Raw genomic sequence first — 17,700 nt, forward strand, 5'->3', positions numbered from 1 at the left:
CTGCAGGCACTCATTCACTCAGGGTCCCCGGGAAGGGCTTGTCAGTATGGGTGGGTCCAAGGTAGGACAGTCAAAATATTCAGCATGGTAGGAAACAACTCCGTGCCCGAGGGACCCCAATAGTCAGCGTGTGTCAGGGGCAGGAAGGCAGCCGTGAAGCCTAGACAGGTGTGGACACGCACATGTGTGTTCCTGGCCACGTGTTTGTGGACTTTGAGGCAAAATTTTTGTTTTGGTTTCTGGGGTAAAGTTTCCATTCAACATTTTCCTCTACTGTTTAAATTTTTTTAATTTTAAATTACAAAACTCTGACTAGAAAAAGTGCAATACCTTTGAACCGACTGGGGCAGGCAGTGGACAGCAGATGGATCCGGTGGCCAACAGCTGCGTGAGGAACCCCCAGCCCCCAGCCCCTGTTTGGGGCTGCCTTCGAAACCCCCACTCGGAAGATAGCAGCGCCTCAGGGCTGTCCCATTATCCCCCAACCCCGTTTTCCTTCCACCAAAAATCAGACTTCCCAGCGACAGCAGCATACCCCGACTTCTCTGCTTCCTGCCTGGCAGCCACCCCACACAGCCTGCCCCGGACTGAGCGAATCTTCAACGAGCAGCATCCTGCCTTCCCACAGACCCCTGACTGGCACTTCCCCATCTCAGAAGCCGGGCAGAGGCTCAACCTAGGCCCAGCTGGGAGCGCCAGGGAGATGGGAGCCGGCAGCCCCGGCCTGGTGGATGGCACAGCAGGATTGGGGGAGGATTGCATGGTACTTGGGACGATCGCCAATGAGACGGAGAAGAAATCATCCAGAAGGAAAAAAGAGAGGTCAGGTAGGTGATGGAGGAAGATACTGTTCCTTACTGTCCAAGTTGTTAGCCCTCTCTGAACCTAGGGGCCCTTACTGTAAACTTCAAAAAGTGTTGTCTTACTTACTCAAACGCCGGAGAAGGGACCTATATTGGGGGTGATGTGTTTTGTTTTGTTTGTTTTGTTTTCTTCCAGCGTTCCTGGGTCTATGCAAGAAATGCGTGTGGGAAGTGTGACATACAGAGTCAGGAAGGATTTGGAGGGTACACGGGATGGGTTCACACTGGCGAGGTCTCTTCCCAAAGCTAGGCTGCCTCAGGCTCCAAATGGTCCTAGAGCCATATCTGGAGCTTGTCATTCAACTGGGACAGAGGCTTGGGGGTTAGGGGGTTAGGGCTGGGTCTGGGACTCTGGGTATCCACCCTGAGCCAGGACCCTATATCAGGAGCCCAGAGACAGAGGAGCAGGGCTATGGCAGGGATGGGAGGGGGAGGTGAGTGGGGGAGAGGGAGAGCGGGGTCTGGGGCAAACTGCCCAGAGGTAATCTCCACGAAAAAATGGTGCTCAGACTTAGGGGACAGCTCAGCTTGACAAGGTCGAGTGGGGCCTCAGGGAAGCCCGAGCTGCTAGGAGAGTCCTCTTTAGGGATCACAGCAGTCGAGAGGCAGAGAGGCAGAGAGGCAGAGAGGCAGAGAGGCAGAGAGGCAGAGAGGCAGAGAGGCAGAGAGGCAGAGAGGCAGAGAGGCAGAGAGGCAGAGAGGCAGAGAGGCAGAGAGGCAGAGAGGCAGAGAGGCAGAGAGGCAGAGGCAAGTGCAAGGCCAGCGCTGGCAGGAGGTATGGTAAAGATGGCTACTGAGGCTGGAGAAAAGATTACAAAACCTGTCTCTCCTCTCTGAGCGTCTCATCTTCCCATAAGGTCCACCCACCAGCTAGTCACCTTTTGTCTGGTCCCCTGCCTCCACTGCTCCCACCTTGCCCAGAAAAGGCACTGCCCCAGCCCCCCTCCGCCCCCCCCCCCGCCCCGCCCTCTCCCTGACCCTATTGTGCTCCTGATTGGGAATGCCCACTGACTTCAGAAGGACCTTTCTGGGACTAATCAAAAGAGGGCCTGAGGGATGGGGCACTAATTGACAGAGGAGAACTTGCTAGGCTTCTCTTCCTAAGCCTTGGCCTAGTGTAGTGTCTGGAGTGTCTGCCTTTTACCTGGGCACTAGTTCCTAGAAAAGAGGTCTTGTCTCCAGAGAGCTCAGGCTGAGAGTTAGGGGAGACCTTCAGGCTGTGGTTTGAGTTGGGAGGAGGAGGAGAGAAAGAGGATGAAAAAGAGAAGTTCCAAATGGTGGGAGCTACAGACAGCAGGGTATTTTGAGTCCCACAAGTTTGCAAAGTGGGACTGCAGGTTTGTTGGCATCTCCATTCTGCACGTGTGAAAAAGAACAGGGCACGTGGTACTAGTCCGCAATCCCCATACTCAGGAGACGGAGGCAGGAACATCTTGAAGTCCAGGTCAAGCTGAGCTTTTCTAACTCCAAAATCCCACACCTTCCTACACCATCCTCATATAGTTTTTGATGCCCAGGCTTGACAGTCCCTCTGGATATACTGACAATGGGTGGTGATGTCAAACAGTGTATCCTTAAGGTTAAAGAGAAGAGGTTTAAACCTCAGCAGGTGGGACCAACAATTCAAAGTAACTCAGCTGGAGAGCCAACTGGGCCATTTGGATGGGTAGAGCAGGTGCTGGCCCCTCCCACTAGGCCACAGCTCTCTCCTTGGCAGTAGCTGCCACTCTCACTCCTCCAGCTCTGTCTGCATCTTGCAGCATCTAGCCTCTTTCCAGTAGACTTGCTGGAGGGCCCAGGGCATGAGAACCGGATCTGGGAGATTGCTGGCTTCGGGCAAAATCTTTCACTATTCCAAGTCTCCGCAAAACCCAAATGGGCAATCTTCCCTTTTGGCAGGAAGCCAATAGCATCGCTTTGGGGACGTGAGCATGCACGTGGCTCACCAGAAAGTCAGCCTCTGACCTGGAAAGACTCCCACGAATGGGGGTGGGGGGAGCCCTGGGTCCTCTCACTTAGGGCTCCTCCAGTTCAGCAGTGGAAACAGACAGCAGAAGTGGGGCTGGTGAACTCACTTTCCCTGCATCCCATGCGGCCCGATCAGTGGGGAGATCTTTATGGCCCAGGTGCAATCGTGTGTCTGCTGTTGTTTGGAATTTAGCTGTGGAGGAAAGAGGAGGCGGGCAGGTCAGCTTCCCTAAGAATCTCGCCAGGGAGGCTCACAACTGGCTGCAGAATCTGGAAATCTTAAGCGACAAAGCCTACAAAAAATGCCTCACTACCCCCGGGGGATCTTTTGTCACCCCCAGATCCTGCTTTCTGTTGCTGCTGTTCACTGTAGATTACCATGAGGGATCCTGGGAACCCAATCTAGGGCCTGGTACACGCCTGGCAAGCTGCATCCCCATATATTTAATTTTTACTCTTATCTGTTTTTTGTTTTGTTTTGTTTTGTTTTGTTTTGTTTTGTTTTGTTTTGTTTTGTTTTGTTTTGTTTTGTTTTGTTTGAGGCAGAGTCCCAAGTAGCCCCGGTTAAACATGTAGCCAAGGCTAGCCTTGAACTTCTTGATGCTTTTGTTCTCTATTCCCAAAGTCCTGGAAGGTTATCTTGATTGCTAGGATCTGGGTGCCTCCTCCAAGTCCCCCTGAGGCAGCCCAGGAAGGTGGACTAGCCTGGACCACTGTACTTCATTCATTCATGGAGGGACAAGGTCACAGCAACTCTGGGGACGTTGTTACATTCTTGCAGCCTCTAGTTCTCCAGCTGAAAAATGGGGATGTAACAATGTCACTTACACACCTAGAGCATTCCGGAAGGTTAAGTGCAATAAGCTGGACATTTCTCATTGCATCAAATGCATAATAAAACTTTGGTAGCATATATTTTACATCACAATCCATAACAGTAGCAAAGTTACAGTGATGAAGTAGCAACGAAAATAATTTGATGGTTAGGGGTTCACCACAACATGCGGAACCATATTAAAGGATTGAAGCATTAGGAAAGTCAAGAACCACTGCCTTAGAACATAGGATGGGGTGTGTGTGTGGAAAGGGTGGGATGGAGCTCAGAGGGCAGAGAGTGTAACTGAAATCTTCAGAGTTTGGTCCCCAATACTTCATAACACCTAGGAAGTGGAAGCAGGAGAATCAGAAATTCAAGATGGTTTTTTTTTTTTTTTTTGCTTGATAACATTCCAGGCCAACCTGGGGTACATGAGACCCTGTCAATAAATAAATAAATAAATGTAAAAAGCTAATTATTCCTGTATTGGTGGGGACAGTAGACTTGAATATTCCCGATATAGTGTCTCAGACGTTCTTGGGTGGGACATGTGAACTTCTTACAATCTCGTGGTCCTAAAACCCAGCTGTGATCAATTAGCGCTTCAATCGGAGCTGTAGAGATGGGAGGTAGGGGAAGAGGCTGGCCTGGGAGACTCCAGCCATGGACTCTGCACCCCTCGCCATTACCAGTCCCTGTAGTCCCCAGCTTTCCACCTTGCTCTCCTTGGAAACTGAAGCTGATTCTCTGCAGTAAAGGATCATAAAAGCCGCGCGCCCCTCCCCCACCCTGAGAGGTCTCGGGAGGCCCGAGGTGCGATCTTATTTTGCCTACCCCCAGCCCTGGCCAGGGGTGTTGAAGACCCCTACTGGCAGGGACAGCTGCGAACCCACTGCTGTTTTCCCCTAAGCTGTCAGGCTACTACTGTAATCATCTTTAATTTATGTGAATGGGGGATTTGTCGGTGACTTCCTGGCGGGGGTTCAAGGGGAGGTTGCGTGTGACCAGCTTGGCTACCGGGAAGCTGTCCCGCTACCTGGGAGTAGCACTGGGTCCCCTGCGTCCTGGCGCCCCCATCCTTAAACGACCAAGCAGAGCCTTTGTCAGCCCCTGCATCTTTCAGCCTCCTTCAGCGTCTGGCCCTGTGTCTCTCCTGGCCCCAATTCTCCCCTCTGAGGTCTGATCGCCATTGCTCTGCACAACTACCCAAACCTTCATTATTCCTATCTCCCCCCTCCCCCTCCCCCCTCCCCTCTCTCTCTACTCCCCCCACTTATCTGTCCCCCCCTTCCTACAGAGCCACACCTAGTACTGGCATCCCCACACATTGTGCCTTCTTTTCTCCCTGACTTTGCCATTTTGCCCTGGTTCCCTTCCCCATAATCTACATATTTTAATACCCAGGTCAAAAACCAAGTTTCTGATCATATTTTCTCCCTGTTTAAAACCTATGGCTATAATTGTACACAGCATCATTTCATGACAGCTACTGTAAGGAAGCTTCGACTTTGCACACCTCAAATCCCAGCAGAGAGGAGGGTGGCAAAGCTGAGGCCAGCCTGAGCTAGAGAAAGCTGTGTCAAAACAAACAGGGTAGCTTCAGACTGTAGTATGGTTTTAGGACCTGAGCTGATTTTCTGGCTGTAGCTTGCAATGTCATGGAGGCTTGACTAAGATGTCTTAACGTGGTTGATCTTTTGAGAAATCTTTCTTCTTCTTGTGGTCCAAAACACAGAGCATAAAATCTGGCACCTTTACAGTTCTGAAACGACCTTTTATAGCAGCCAACCACAGACTGACTGTCGAGAACAGATTTCCAGAACTGTTTCATCTTGCAAAAACAGAGCTTCTCTTTGGAACAGGTCCCCAAACCCCTGGCAGCTGCCTGCCTCTCCGTAAGAGTTCGGGTGTTATAGGTATTTCTCTCATACACAGACTCACAGAGCTGTTGTCTTGTTACTGGTTTATTCCACTCTGAGGCCAGGACTGGTGTCAGGCCCATACTTCCCGAACCAGTCAGTCCTCAAGTCTCGATGATATTGTAGCGCACGATGGGGGTTTCTTCCTTTTAAGGCTGAAATGTATTCCGTTGTGTGCTTGCACTGCATTTCCTTACCTGTTCATCTGTTGATGGACACTAGGCTGCTGCTTCCCTTTCCAGGCAGGTGTGAATACCTCCTCAGGAAATGGCTGAACACACATCTCTTCCAGCTTGTTCCCACTTTTTAATTTTCAGATGTTTACCTACAGCTGTAACTACTGGATCATATTCTATATTTAGTTAAAAGGTGTGTGTGTGTGTGTGTGTGTGTGTGTGTGTGTGTGTACCTGTATCTATATGAAAAACAGCCAGAAGAGGGTGTCAGTTCCCTCAGTCCTAGAGTTCCAGTTGTTTATATGTTGCTTGGCTTATTCTCCTGAGGCTGGAATCCACACTTCAGACCCCCTGACTGCACAGCAAGTACGCCTAACAGCTGAGCCATCTCTCCGGTCCCTAGGTTTAATTTTCTGAGGACCCTCCATACTGTTTCAGCGGGAGTTCCATTCTGCAGTTCCCCTCATAGTGTATCATGAGGATTCCGGTTCCTTCACATCTTAGCCAGTCCATTTTATTTTCTGGTTTTGTTTGTTTGGAAACCTCCCTCCCTGTGTGTGGGGTGGGGATGGGGCACAGGGGTGTCACAGAAGCAAAGCTGGAGGATAACTCGCTGGAGTTAGCTCTCTCCTTGACCATGTGGGTCCAGGGGGTGAAAGTGCCTTTACCCACTGTGTGTCTCTCTCCCCTGTTTGTTTTTGCTTTTGTTGTCTATATTCTGGGGGTTATACCAAAGAAGACATGGCCAAATCCAAAGGCATAGAGAGTTGCCCTGTAGGACAATTATATTTCTAGGAGTTGCATTTAGGTCTTAAACTATATAGTTCATTTCTATTTGGTGTGAGGAAAGGATTCGGTATCATAGGTAAGGACTAAGCACCGTGTGTGTGTGTGTGTGTGTGTGTGTGTGTGTGTGTGTAGCCTCCCCAGCACTATTTGTTGCAGAGTTGTCCATTTCCCATTGTGTAGCCTTGGCCACCTATTGACAATTAACATCTGGCCTCCCTGGCCCACTCATCTGTCTTTATTTCAGTTGGCTACCATAGCTTTACAATATGTTTTGAAATCGGGAGGTCCAAGGCTCCCAGTTTTGTTTCCTTCTGAAGATTAGCTTGGCTCTTTGGAGTCCTTTGATGTTCCATTTTCATAAGGATTTAAGATTCGTTACGATCCGTTTAAGGTCTGAAATGTTGGGTTTTGATGGGGGCTATGTTGAATTTGCTACAGTGCTCTGCATAGTGTGGATGCTTCTAACACTATTGTGCACACGATATCTTCTTCCATCTCAAACCCAGAACCTCCAGCAAGAAAAGAAGCCTTGGGGCCCTAAGTGGCCAGTGTGGGAGGAGGAAGCAGCTCTCTATGTTGCCAAGGTCCCTCTGGGTGTCCCTTGCCTCTTAGTTACGGTTGCTGCCACTGTTCCTCCTCAGATAAGCAGACTGGGGTCCAGAGAGGCCCTCTGGCCTCAACCCTGTCTCAACTCAGAGGCTTGAGTGCAAATCCTGCACCTACTCAGATGCCTGACCGTCATACCCACAAAGCTCTAGAACGAGTGGGTTTCTGCTGAGTGTTCAGACAAGAAGGCCTAAAGAGCCTGGAGACTTCCAGCAGGCCAGCCAAGGGGCTACCTTGGGGCTGCCTGCTGTCTTGGCAGGGTAGGGCTCAGGAGCTGTCATTCTGGCTTGAATAAATCAGGGACACCTGGGTGCAGACAGGCATGCCCAATTTAGAAGCAGATCTTAGTCCTTGCAAGCCCAGAGGTAAGTAGCCCCTTACCCTAGGTTTCTTCTTTGCCCACACACTGGCCCTTCTTATCCATCTCTGTGCCTCTGGCCTGGATGCACCCTGTCCTTGACTGTTTCATGGTATTTTCCTGCCGTCTTTGTTCTCAGTGTAGAGGAGCTGTGTAGGCAGTGGCCCTTGGTCCTGAAGCCCACACTTCCTTTGGTGACAGCGAATGATGACGTCTGAAACGTAAAAACACAAAGCCCAGCACTGCCTGTGCCTTCCCAGTTATCTCAGAGGCTGCTGTTCCCTGAGCTGGGGATGTAGCTCAGCGGTAAAAATGCTCACCTGGGTCTGCTCTCTAGAAACACACACGTGGGTGGGGTGGACATATACATGCATGAACACTCACACACGCGCGCGCACACACACACACACACACACTGATGCTCCACCTCCGTTGCTAGCACACTCCTCCCTTCAGCAGCTCACTGTACTTCTTTGGGCTCTTCTAGAATCCCCACAGCCTCTCATGACCTGGTCCTCCTCTCTCCAACACGACTGCCCACACTCACTACTCCACCCCAGCAGGGACTCTTGGTGAAGACTACCCTGGCACCAGCCATTCCCATTCCAGAAGGACCTGCTACCCTGTCCCTGCTGTAAATTCCCGGTCCCCCACTACTGGGCTTCCTGTCTCTTCACGCACCTGCAGAACCATGATGGGGTCTGGACATTGGGATGGTGTAGCACCTGGTGAAAGAGTTAAGCTGAGCCCAGGAAGCCAGGAAGGTCGCTGATGCGGATGTGAACACCAGCTAGCTTCTCCCTGCCTCTGTCTGACTCCTCCCTACCGCAGGCGACTTCCCACTCTCTTTCTTCATGAAAACCTCAGAGTTGAGGAGTGTAACAAAGTATCTGCTTCAAGCCAGCTCAGGAAACCGCAGACTCCTCCTTCGGAGGGTTTGCCAAGGTTTTACCCCAAGTAGACCCTTCCTCTCTCCTCCCTGGGGAGTCCCAGTGAGACAGACCTAAACCCTAGCGCACATATTGTCCCCAGAGCACCTAGAGTACAGAGTCTAGGCTCAACATTCCCTGGGAGGGGTGTGACAGATGGCTCTGTCTTACTCTTACTCTGGACCTTAATCTCTTCATCCCTTCAGTGGGGTCGTGTGTGCCTTTCCTGCCTAACGGAATAACTAAACAGGCTGGAGTGTGACTCACTGGGAAAGCACTCGCCTAGAATATGTGAGCCCTGGGTTCTAACCATTGTACTACCAATAAGAGGATATAGCAGGAAAGCCTATATCTATATATCTTTATATTGAGGACACCTGAGTCCTGGGCTCCACTCTTCCACTAACTTATCCGCTACAAAATGCTATTTGAACATAGAACATGTGTTCTGCCTGGTCTGTCAGAAAGTAAGGAAAATGGTGGAGTAGAGTCGGGGAGCAGAGGTATAGCACTCCAAAGAGGCATGTTCTGCCCAGTCTGTCTGACCCTCTCAGTAGCCCTGATAAGGCTGTCTGCTAACTTTAGGAAACCCCGCCAAGTCTGGCAGCTACTTCTGAAGTAAAAGCTCTTGGTGGGAATGACAACCACACATAAACATCCTGTTTGCATTTCTCTGGGCCATATGGAGTGTCCCCTTGTGGTCCTGCTTGATCTGAGGGCAGGACAGGGGGTGGGTAGCTCCTTGATAACCACAGAGGAAGCCAGCAGTGACTCCTCCCTCCATAGTCCTACACAGTGGAGGGTTACTCTATCACAGTTATTCCGATGGAAGGCTGAAGCAATAGCAGCTGATAGTGACCATGCCTGGTGACCTAGCAAAAAGAACTGGAGATGGGAAAGAGGGGCTTCAAAAACATCCTTATCTTATGCCTGTAATCCCTGTTCATGGGAAGCTGAGGCAGAAGGTTCAGTGTAAATGTAAGGGCAGTTTGAAATATAGTGAATTCAGAGACAGTCCATCCCCTGTTGAGGAAGGAAGGAAGGAAGGAGGAAGGAAGGGAAGGAGGGAAGGAAGGAAGGAAGGAAAGGAGAGTGAGTGAGTAGGTGGGCATGCATGCATGCATCCTCTGCACACAGATCTGGGTATGTGGTACCCTCTGATCACCTTCTCTAAGTCTGTGGAATCATCTTTCAGACATCACATCCAACAGGCTGGTCTTTCAGACAAGCTCCACTGTGCCAAGCCGTTAATCCAACAGGTTAACAGTCATCAATGTCAGTTTTTTTTTTTTTTTTTGTTTTTGTTTTTGTTTTTGTTTTGCCCTCTGAGCAGCCTTAGGCTCATGGGAGCCATAGCTATTCTTGCTTTGCAAATGAGGAAAATGGCAGGACTTGGGGAGCTGCAGAAAGACTCACCTAAGGTCAGGAAAACTCCTCCCTAAGGCCAGGGCCTTGCAGGTGCTGAACCCAGTCTGTCCAGTGGGTTTTCAGATGTCACTACCAATATACCTCCCCCTCCCTCCCCTCTTCCTCCCTCCTCTCCTTTCTCCCCCATCCCTTCTCCCCATCTCGTCTTCCCTTTCCCTTCCTTCCCTTCTCCCCCTCCCTCCCTCTTCCCTCCTCTTCCTTCTCTCCCTCCCCTCCTCTCCTCTCCCCCCTTCTCCCTCTCCTCTCCCCTCCCTCCCCTCCCTTCTTCTCTTCCCCTTCTCTCCATCCTCTCCTCTCCTTTCCCTTGTCCCTCTCCTCTTCCCTCCCTTCCCTCTCCCTTCCTTCTCCCTCATCCATTCTCCCCCTTCCCTCTCTTCACTTATCCCCCTCCCTCTCCCCTCCTCTCCCCTTTTCTCCCCTTCCCTCCCTTCTCCCTCTCCTCTCCCCTCCCTTGCCCCTCTCTTCTCCCTTGAGCCAGAGATAGAAGCTCTGCATGCAGGAGAGAAACTCCCTGGTGTATTTCTGGTCTTTCAGCTGGAGGCTGTGGACAATGAGAGGGAGCTTTGTAATAAAACCGTGAGTGACTTGGGAGAGGGAGAGGGCTGAACAAGGGAAAGAGCCTCTGGTGAGGAAAAGCAAAAGGATTAGGGGAAGCCAAAGAGGGTGCTGGGTTCATGGCTCCGGAGAGAACCCTGACATCAGTTCCTCATGAGAACGGGAATCCCATCCGACCCTATAATTCCATGCACAGGAGCCTGAGATGCAGAGAGGGAAGGGCAGGTTCTCAACCAAGATAAACTGTGATGGAGATGAAGCGATGAATGAGAGGTTAAAAGTGCTGGCTGCTCCTCCAGAGACCCTGGTTTTGTTTCCTAGCCCTCACCATTCTGTAACTCCAGTTCCAGACAATCTCTTGCCCAATCCTGGCCTCTGTGGGCCCCGGGGCACACAAATGGTGCATAAACCTACATGCATGGAAAAAGAAAGCCCACATATATAACATTTTTTAAAAATGTAAAGGTGAACTCTATTGTCCGGGTGCTTGAGTCCCTTGGGTGGCAGTACTGTACACATGAACTGTCAGTGCGAGCTTGTAAATTGTACACCTCAGGCTGGAAGAGCCAGAGTCCTCACAAGTCTTGATAAAATGTTACAGGCTTTTTCATACTGTTGCAAGACAAACTCCCACTTCCATTTCCTGGCTCCTTCACATACTTCCGGCCATTTCATCATTTGGGACAAGAGTTTATCTCACTCTGGGAAGTTGATGATGGACACAAGTGTCCTCATGGTGGGGTGGATGTGGTACTGAGATGTCAGGACTCAAATCAGAACAGTGGGGTGCAGGAGAGGCCTGTCTCTGTGGCAGTACCCAAGTGATCCATCCACAGACCGCTGCAAAGGGATCCCCTGTCCCTCCCTCTCTCCCAGCTCTTCCTTCTAGGAAAGATTACACTCAGGGGCATTGGTAGTTGCTCTGTAGAATAGGGTGGGGCAGCTGTGCACACAGAGGTAGGCCTGGGAGAAGAGAAAAGAGGATGTGGATGGAAACCCCGAGGTGGTGACCTGCATCCCACCCTAGAGATGGAGACAGACTGTGTTCTGGTTCCAGGCCTTCAGACAGGGCACCCAGTCTGAAGGTGGAGAGTTTGACGTCTAGGTTGAGACCCTTGGCTTTCGTCAGGTGGGTCTGGATTCAAATCTCTCTCTTCTCCTACTTAAACACTGCTGGGTAAGGTCCTAGGCACCCCCAGGAACAGTTTGACAAATACTACCTATCTGCCAGGTACTGAAAAGCGGTCACAACCCAAGGGAGCGCATTAACCAGAAGATCCAGGCTAATCCAACACAACCAAGAAACAGAGATGATCAGGGTAGCCACTGGCAGTGGGGTTTCAATGAGGACTGGGGAAGTGGAGACATCTGACTACAGAGAGCCTGCCAGCTGTTAGCTAGGGCGTGGTGGAATGTGTGATCGAAGCCAGGAGAGGGTCAAAGCAAGCAGACCATCATTCTAAGGCAACTGGGGGCAGTATAAATGGACCCTGTCGTTAAGAAAGAACAAAAGGCCAGCTGTTATTAACGCCATCTCGGGTTTTTTCAATGGCATTTCATGGAATGGAAATATTGAAACAATTAATATCTTGATATCTGCCCTGTATTTTAAGTTTTAAGAGTACTCCCACACACATTAGCTTATCCAGGTCTTCCTGAAATCATGGCGACCATGGCTCTGGTGCTGTGCTTTGAGGTGAGCCTTGGAAAGCCAGGCTGGGTGGTGCATGGACTGAAGATCCAGACCATTTGGAAAGTGGACGAAAGGAGATAAATAGTTCAGGGCTATCTTCCACTACCTATCAAGCCTGAGGCCAGCCCAAAAGGCAGGAAATTCTATCTTTTAAAAAAAAATAGCTTTGGAAAGAGGTGGTTTATTTTCTCCAATTTCTTGGAAAATAGGAGAGTTGGGATTGAATCTGCAGTGTAATTCCCCTCCCTCTCCCACTCCCCGCAGCTGTGACAAGGAGGGGCTGGGAAGCACCGTGGGCCCCCTGGGACTGGAGTTCGTGGATACCCTGACACTCAGCGGTCACTGGGCTTCCTGGCCTCATCGGCTGGGATGTGCTCCGGGGAGGCCTTCGCATCCGCTGCGTGACCGACCCTCCCAGGCCCGCTGCCAGCAGGGTTAGCAGCGCTGGCAGCCACCAAGGCGGGAGGACTCCTGGGGGACCCACCCGGAGACTGCATGTCCTTCCCATCCAGCCCCCGCTCAGGCATCCCGGCAAGGTCTGGGCCCGCCTTCTCCAGCCAAGAGCCAGCGTCCACGGAGCAAAGAGCCAGTGGCTGGTTCCTTCCTTCTGGCCTGCGAGGGGGTGGGGTGTCCACCCCCGGACCCCATTGGGAGTTGAGCCGCAAGCACCCTCACCCGCCCCACTCCCTGTGCCTTCCAGCCACCTTCCTGAGCTTTTCTTTCCTTCCCTGGCGGCCAGATGACAGCTAAAGAAACTGAAGTACAAGTCAGCACCAGAGTTACAAACTGGATCTCGGGTTAAAGTGGGGTCCCCAGCCATCTCCACAAGTCGGCTTCACAGCTAAGGGGGTGGGCGGTTTCCCTTGCCGAACTCATCCCAGTCTGCATTCTTCCACCCACCCTGGATGTAGGTGGCTTAGACTCCAGGCCTCTGAGGACCAACAGCCTCAGTCAGCTGTGTGGGCCAATTCTCGTGAGGGAACGAAAGTAGTAAACAAAGGTGCAGGCAGCTCACAGAACAGAAAGCACATTCCCCCACCCAAGGTCTCCAAGATTAACAACAGGCATAAAAGAGAAAGTGCCACATTATGCCCGCCCCCCCCCCCCCAATCCCCCAGGCAGGTAAGGTTCCTGTGACAGTTGGCTATCCAACTTTGTTAATTATACAAGTATGTTAGTCTCCTGCCTGTGACTACTGCTCTACTCCACCGCTGGAGAGCACAGCCGCCTGCTCTTCATCCAAGACTCAGCCCCTTCTATCAACACCAGACTTCACAGTTCGTGAACTCTTCAAAGAGCTCTCGTATTGGACAGTGTGGATTAAACCGCCTGGGTCTGAATCCTGCCTCCACCACTTAGCAGCTAGGTGAACTCTGTGTTTGGAGTTCAGGTCTATAAAATGTGGTCAATGCTGAAACCACTTGGTTGGAGTGCTGTGGCGAGGAAGAAGTAAATGCTGGTACAGACACTGTTTTCTGGCCCTGTCCTGGGTTAGGACTGAGCCCCTGTGTCTAACAGAAGCCCAGTCCTCAGGCTTCCAGAGGTTCTCCAGACTTGGCCTCCTGGGGCCAACTTCAGTGTGAGTGACCAGCTTCCTGTCTTGGTGATACAGCTGGGGTCCAGGGAACAGTCCAGCGACCTGGTCTTAAAGCAGTGCTATATAAACTTGACCAGAATGATCCAGAATGATCACCAGGAGGGCTTGTCTAAACAGGTTGCTGCGGGGCTGGGGCTGTGTTGCTTCTGTTGATAAAGAGCCAGTTGTGCAAGCATGAGGACCTGAGCCCAAGCCCCGGAACCCATGTTTAAAAACACAATTCTGGACATGGTGGTAAATGCCTGTAATCTGAGGAATGAGCAAGTAAAAACAGGAGGGTTCCTGGGCATACTGGTCAACCCTGTCTAGCCAAACCGGCCAGCTCCGGGTTCAGTGAAGGACCTAGTCTCAAAAACTAAGGTAGAGAAACCATTGAAATGGCTCAGTGGGCAAAGACTCTTACTGAAGAACCCAACACACTGAGTTCAGTCTCTGGAACCTTACAGCGAGTGGAGAGAACCAACTCTCAGAAGCTGTCCTCTGAGTCCCCTCCCCACTAAATACATACATACATACATACATACATACATACATACATACATACATACATTATTTAAGGCCTAAGTTAGAGGGTGACACAGAAAGACAGTCAATGCTGACATCTGGCTGCCACACATATGTGCACATACACATACATGCACATACACACACATACATGCACATACACACACATACATGCACATACACACACATACATGCACATACACACACATACACATGCACACAGGTGAGCACACACACACACATGCATGCACACAAGTGTTGATTTTCCCATCCTACTCCAGTGAGTTTGTGACTCAGCGGTGATTTCTATCTACTTCACACAAGTCTTCAGTTGAAGCTCACGCCGGGAGCACACCCTCTTTCCTGGTCTCACTGTGCTAAATGCCTTCCCCAGACCAGGCATGGGCCCCAGGGCCAGAATACCAAAATACCCAAAATACCCTGGCAAGGCTGGAAGGTATCCTCAGCCACACCTCCCTTCCTAGGAACTTTGTCTTGAAGTGTGGAGACCCTCGAGCTGCAGGCTACTGAGGCCTTCCCAGAGTCAGGCTGGGGCTACAGACGTTAAACAGCCAAGCAGAGCTTCGCCTGCCTCGGGAAGTGAAAATCTGGTGAGGGGAATGGAAGTGAGCAGAGACTGGGACTAAAAATGTTTCCTGACCATCTTAGGGACAAGATGCTGGAAGGAATGAGGGATGCCAGGGCTTCTCAGTGTAATTTAAAAGCGAGACAGACAAGGAAATGCTGCCCAACTGTTTACAAACTAATGGATGGACGAGAAAGAGCCCCCTCATGTCATGAGCTCACTATGTCTCCCCCATGTGGGGGTCTTCTTTTCACAGACAACCAGGAGAACGGAGGAGGGAAGCCAGAAGGCAGCAGCAAAGCCCGGAAAGAGAGGACGGCCTTCACCAAGGAGCAGCTGCGGGAGCTGGAGGCAGAGTTCGCCCACCACAACTACCTGACCCGGCTCCGGAGATACGAGATTGCCGTCAACCTGGACCTTTCTGAGCGGCAGGTGGGGCCTGGGTGCTTGCACTGCTGTCTGCTCGCCTCCCTTCCCAGTCACCCCTGCCTGGACCCCCTCTCCCTCTCCTCTACCCAGCCACATCGGTACCAAAGACCACCCCAGGGAGAGTTATCAGAGTCCCACCGATGGAGACTCTGTAACTGATCTGGGAGAGAGCCAGTTTTTCAACGGTCCCCCGGGGTACTTCCCATGTGAACAAGAACTGGGACATCTGTGATCCGATTTCCTCCAAATTTGAATCAGCATTTGCCTCAGAGTCACCAAGGCAATTGTTTAAATGGGGATTGTGCAAGCCCAATGTGATGCTTGCCTGCAATCCCAGCATTTGGGGGACAGAGGCAGGAGGATTATGAGTTCAAGGCTACCCTGGGCTACACAGTGAGCGGAGGCTAACCTAAGAAACTATCTTGAAAGGAATCAAAAGATGGACTAGAGATGTAGCTCATTGCTAGAGTGTTTACCTAGCAGGCAAGAATCCCTGGATTTAATCTCCGCACATCAAATAGGTGTGGAGATTACATATACCTGTAATCCCAGCACACTGGGAGCCCGAGGTCAAAAGATCAGTTCAAGACCATCCTTGGCTACATAGTGAGCTCAAAGCCAGCCTGAGCTACAAGATATATATATATTTTTAAGATTTATTTATCTATTATATGTAAGTACACTGTAGTTGTCTTCAGACACACCAGAAGAGGGAGTCAGATCTCGTTATGGATGGTTATGAGCCACCATGTGGTTGCTGGGATTTGAACTCAGGACCTTCGGAAGAGCAGTCAGTGTACTCTTAACCACTGAGCCATCTCTCCATCCCAAGAGATCCTATTAAAAACGAATAAACGCCAGGCAGTGGTGGCTCACACCTTTAATCCCATCACTTGGGAGGCAGAGGCAGGTGGATTTCTGAGTTTGAGGCCAGCCTGGTCTACAAAGTGAGTGCCAGGACAGCCAGGGCTACACAGAGAAACCCTGTCTCGAAAAAACCAAAACAAACAAACAAACAAACAAACAACAAACACAAATAGCTAAAATAAAATCCAGATTCCAGGGAACAATTTTGAAGTAATAATGAGATGGAATAAAAGTTCTCAGGCGACGTACATGTGGGGCTGAGTCCTGGGTCACTGAGGAAAAGGTCCCTGGCTCTTGGGCATTTCCTTGAAGCACCACACCTGCTTTTGTGTGGCATAACAGTGGTAATAAAAAACAATTAATAGCAGACTTCAGATGCTAAAGTACTATGTGAGAGTGCGGGACTCTGAATCAGAAGGCTTAGATTCAAATCTTGCCTCTGCCACATCCTGGCTCCAGTGATGTCTGGGTTTCTATCTTTGCAACAGGATCATAATCCCAACGTCATGTGATAATGATGGTCGGCTTCAGAGCCAAAGAAACTACAAGATCAGTGTGAAGAAGGATGAGGCTGGTGGTGATCTGTTCTCAGGCCTTTGGAAAGTAGAGCCTGGGAGACTGGAGGCCTGTTGTCAAGGAGACAGGGCATGTAAGGGGGGTGGGGGAAGCCCAGAGTAATTGTCAGAAACTTTCCACCTCTGCCCACATCCAGAGAGTAGGCAGGCCTAAGTGCAGACCTGTGTGGTCCCTGGATCCTTAGGGGGGATCAACAAGTGACGGTTCCAGATCTTGAGCAACACTGCGAGGGGGTGACCTTAGCCCCGGAGAGACCTGATCCCTTTGCTTCCTCTTTCAGGTCAAAGTCTGGTTCCAGAACCGGAGGATGAAGTGGAAACGTGTGAAGGGGGGTCAGCCTGTGTCCCCACAGGAGCAGGACCGAGAGGATGGGGACTCTGCAGCTTCTCCAAGTTCAGAGTAAGATGCTCCAAAGACCAAAACCAAGAAAGACTGAAGGAACCCCCTTTCCAGTTCCCACCACCCGGTCCCACCCTCTCACATCTCTGGACCCACCCAGGGCAGCCTGCGCACACTCTAAGGTGTGAAGTTGCCCAGTATGTGGGAGCCTTGAATTTCCCAGAAGGCTTAGCTCAGCGTCTTCTCATCTCAGCAGCCCCTTCCCCAGGGCTTCAACTTCCCACTCTCTCTTGAACTCCACAGGACTGGGAAACTATAGAAACAGAGCCCGGGACCCTCTTTTCTGGGTCTCTTGGCTGCTACCCATCCTAGCATTCCCCTGTTACATCAAGGTCTCCTCTGGGTCTGGCCCCATTTGGCCTGTGCAGAATCTATTCCTTGGTACCACCTGGTGACTTGTAAAAGCAAACCTCTCTCCAGGTGTTCACACCGTTGAGTTGAAGGTTGAAAGTGGCTCCTGTGTCTAAGGACGGAGAGGATAGCACAAGAGCTGATGGATGAGGACTGAGATACGTGGACCTTGGAAGTAGAATGTTCTCGGGCTGCAGCATCCTGTGTTCTCCAAGGACTCTGACTGCAGATAAGGACAGGAAAACAACCCATCTCCCTCCATGGAATGCATTTGGACCTATCCTGCGTGT

At 50.9% G+C, this 17,700-nt stretch overlaps 1 protein-coding gene across 1 annotated transcript; it reads left to right on the forward strand.

Annotated features, from left to right (window-relative positions):
- Positions 1-364: 364 nt before the first annotated feature.
- On the forward strand, positions 365-17,182 carry Meox1 (mesenchyme homeobox 1). The gene is made up of 3 exons (XM_021178354.2): positions 365-827; positions 15,045-15,220; positions 16,941-17,182. Exons 1-3 carry the CDS (start codon positions 365-367, stop codon positions 17,061-17,063), a joined length of 762 nt encoding a protein of 253 aa, XP_021034013.1. The 3' UTR covers positions 17,064-17,182.
- The last annotated feature ends 518 nt before the right edge of the window (positions 17,183-17,700 follow it).

This window comes from Mus caroli, unplaced genomic scaffold (genome assembly GCF_978045245.1).
Source record: "Mus caroli unplaced genomic scaffold, Mus_caroli_1 scaffold_13, whole genome shotgun sequence".
Classification (NCBI taxonomy): domain Eukaryota; kingdom Metazoa; phylum Chordata; class Mammalia; order Rodentia; family Muridae; genus Mus; species Mus caroli.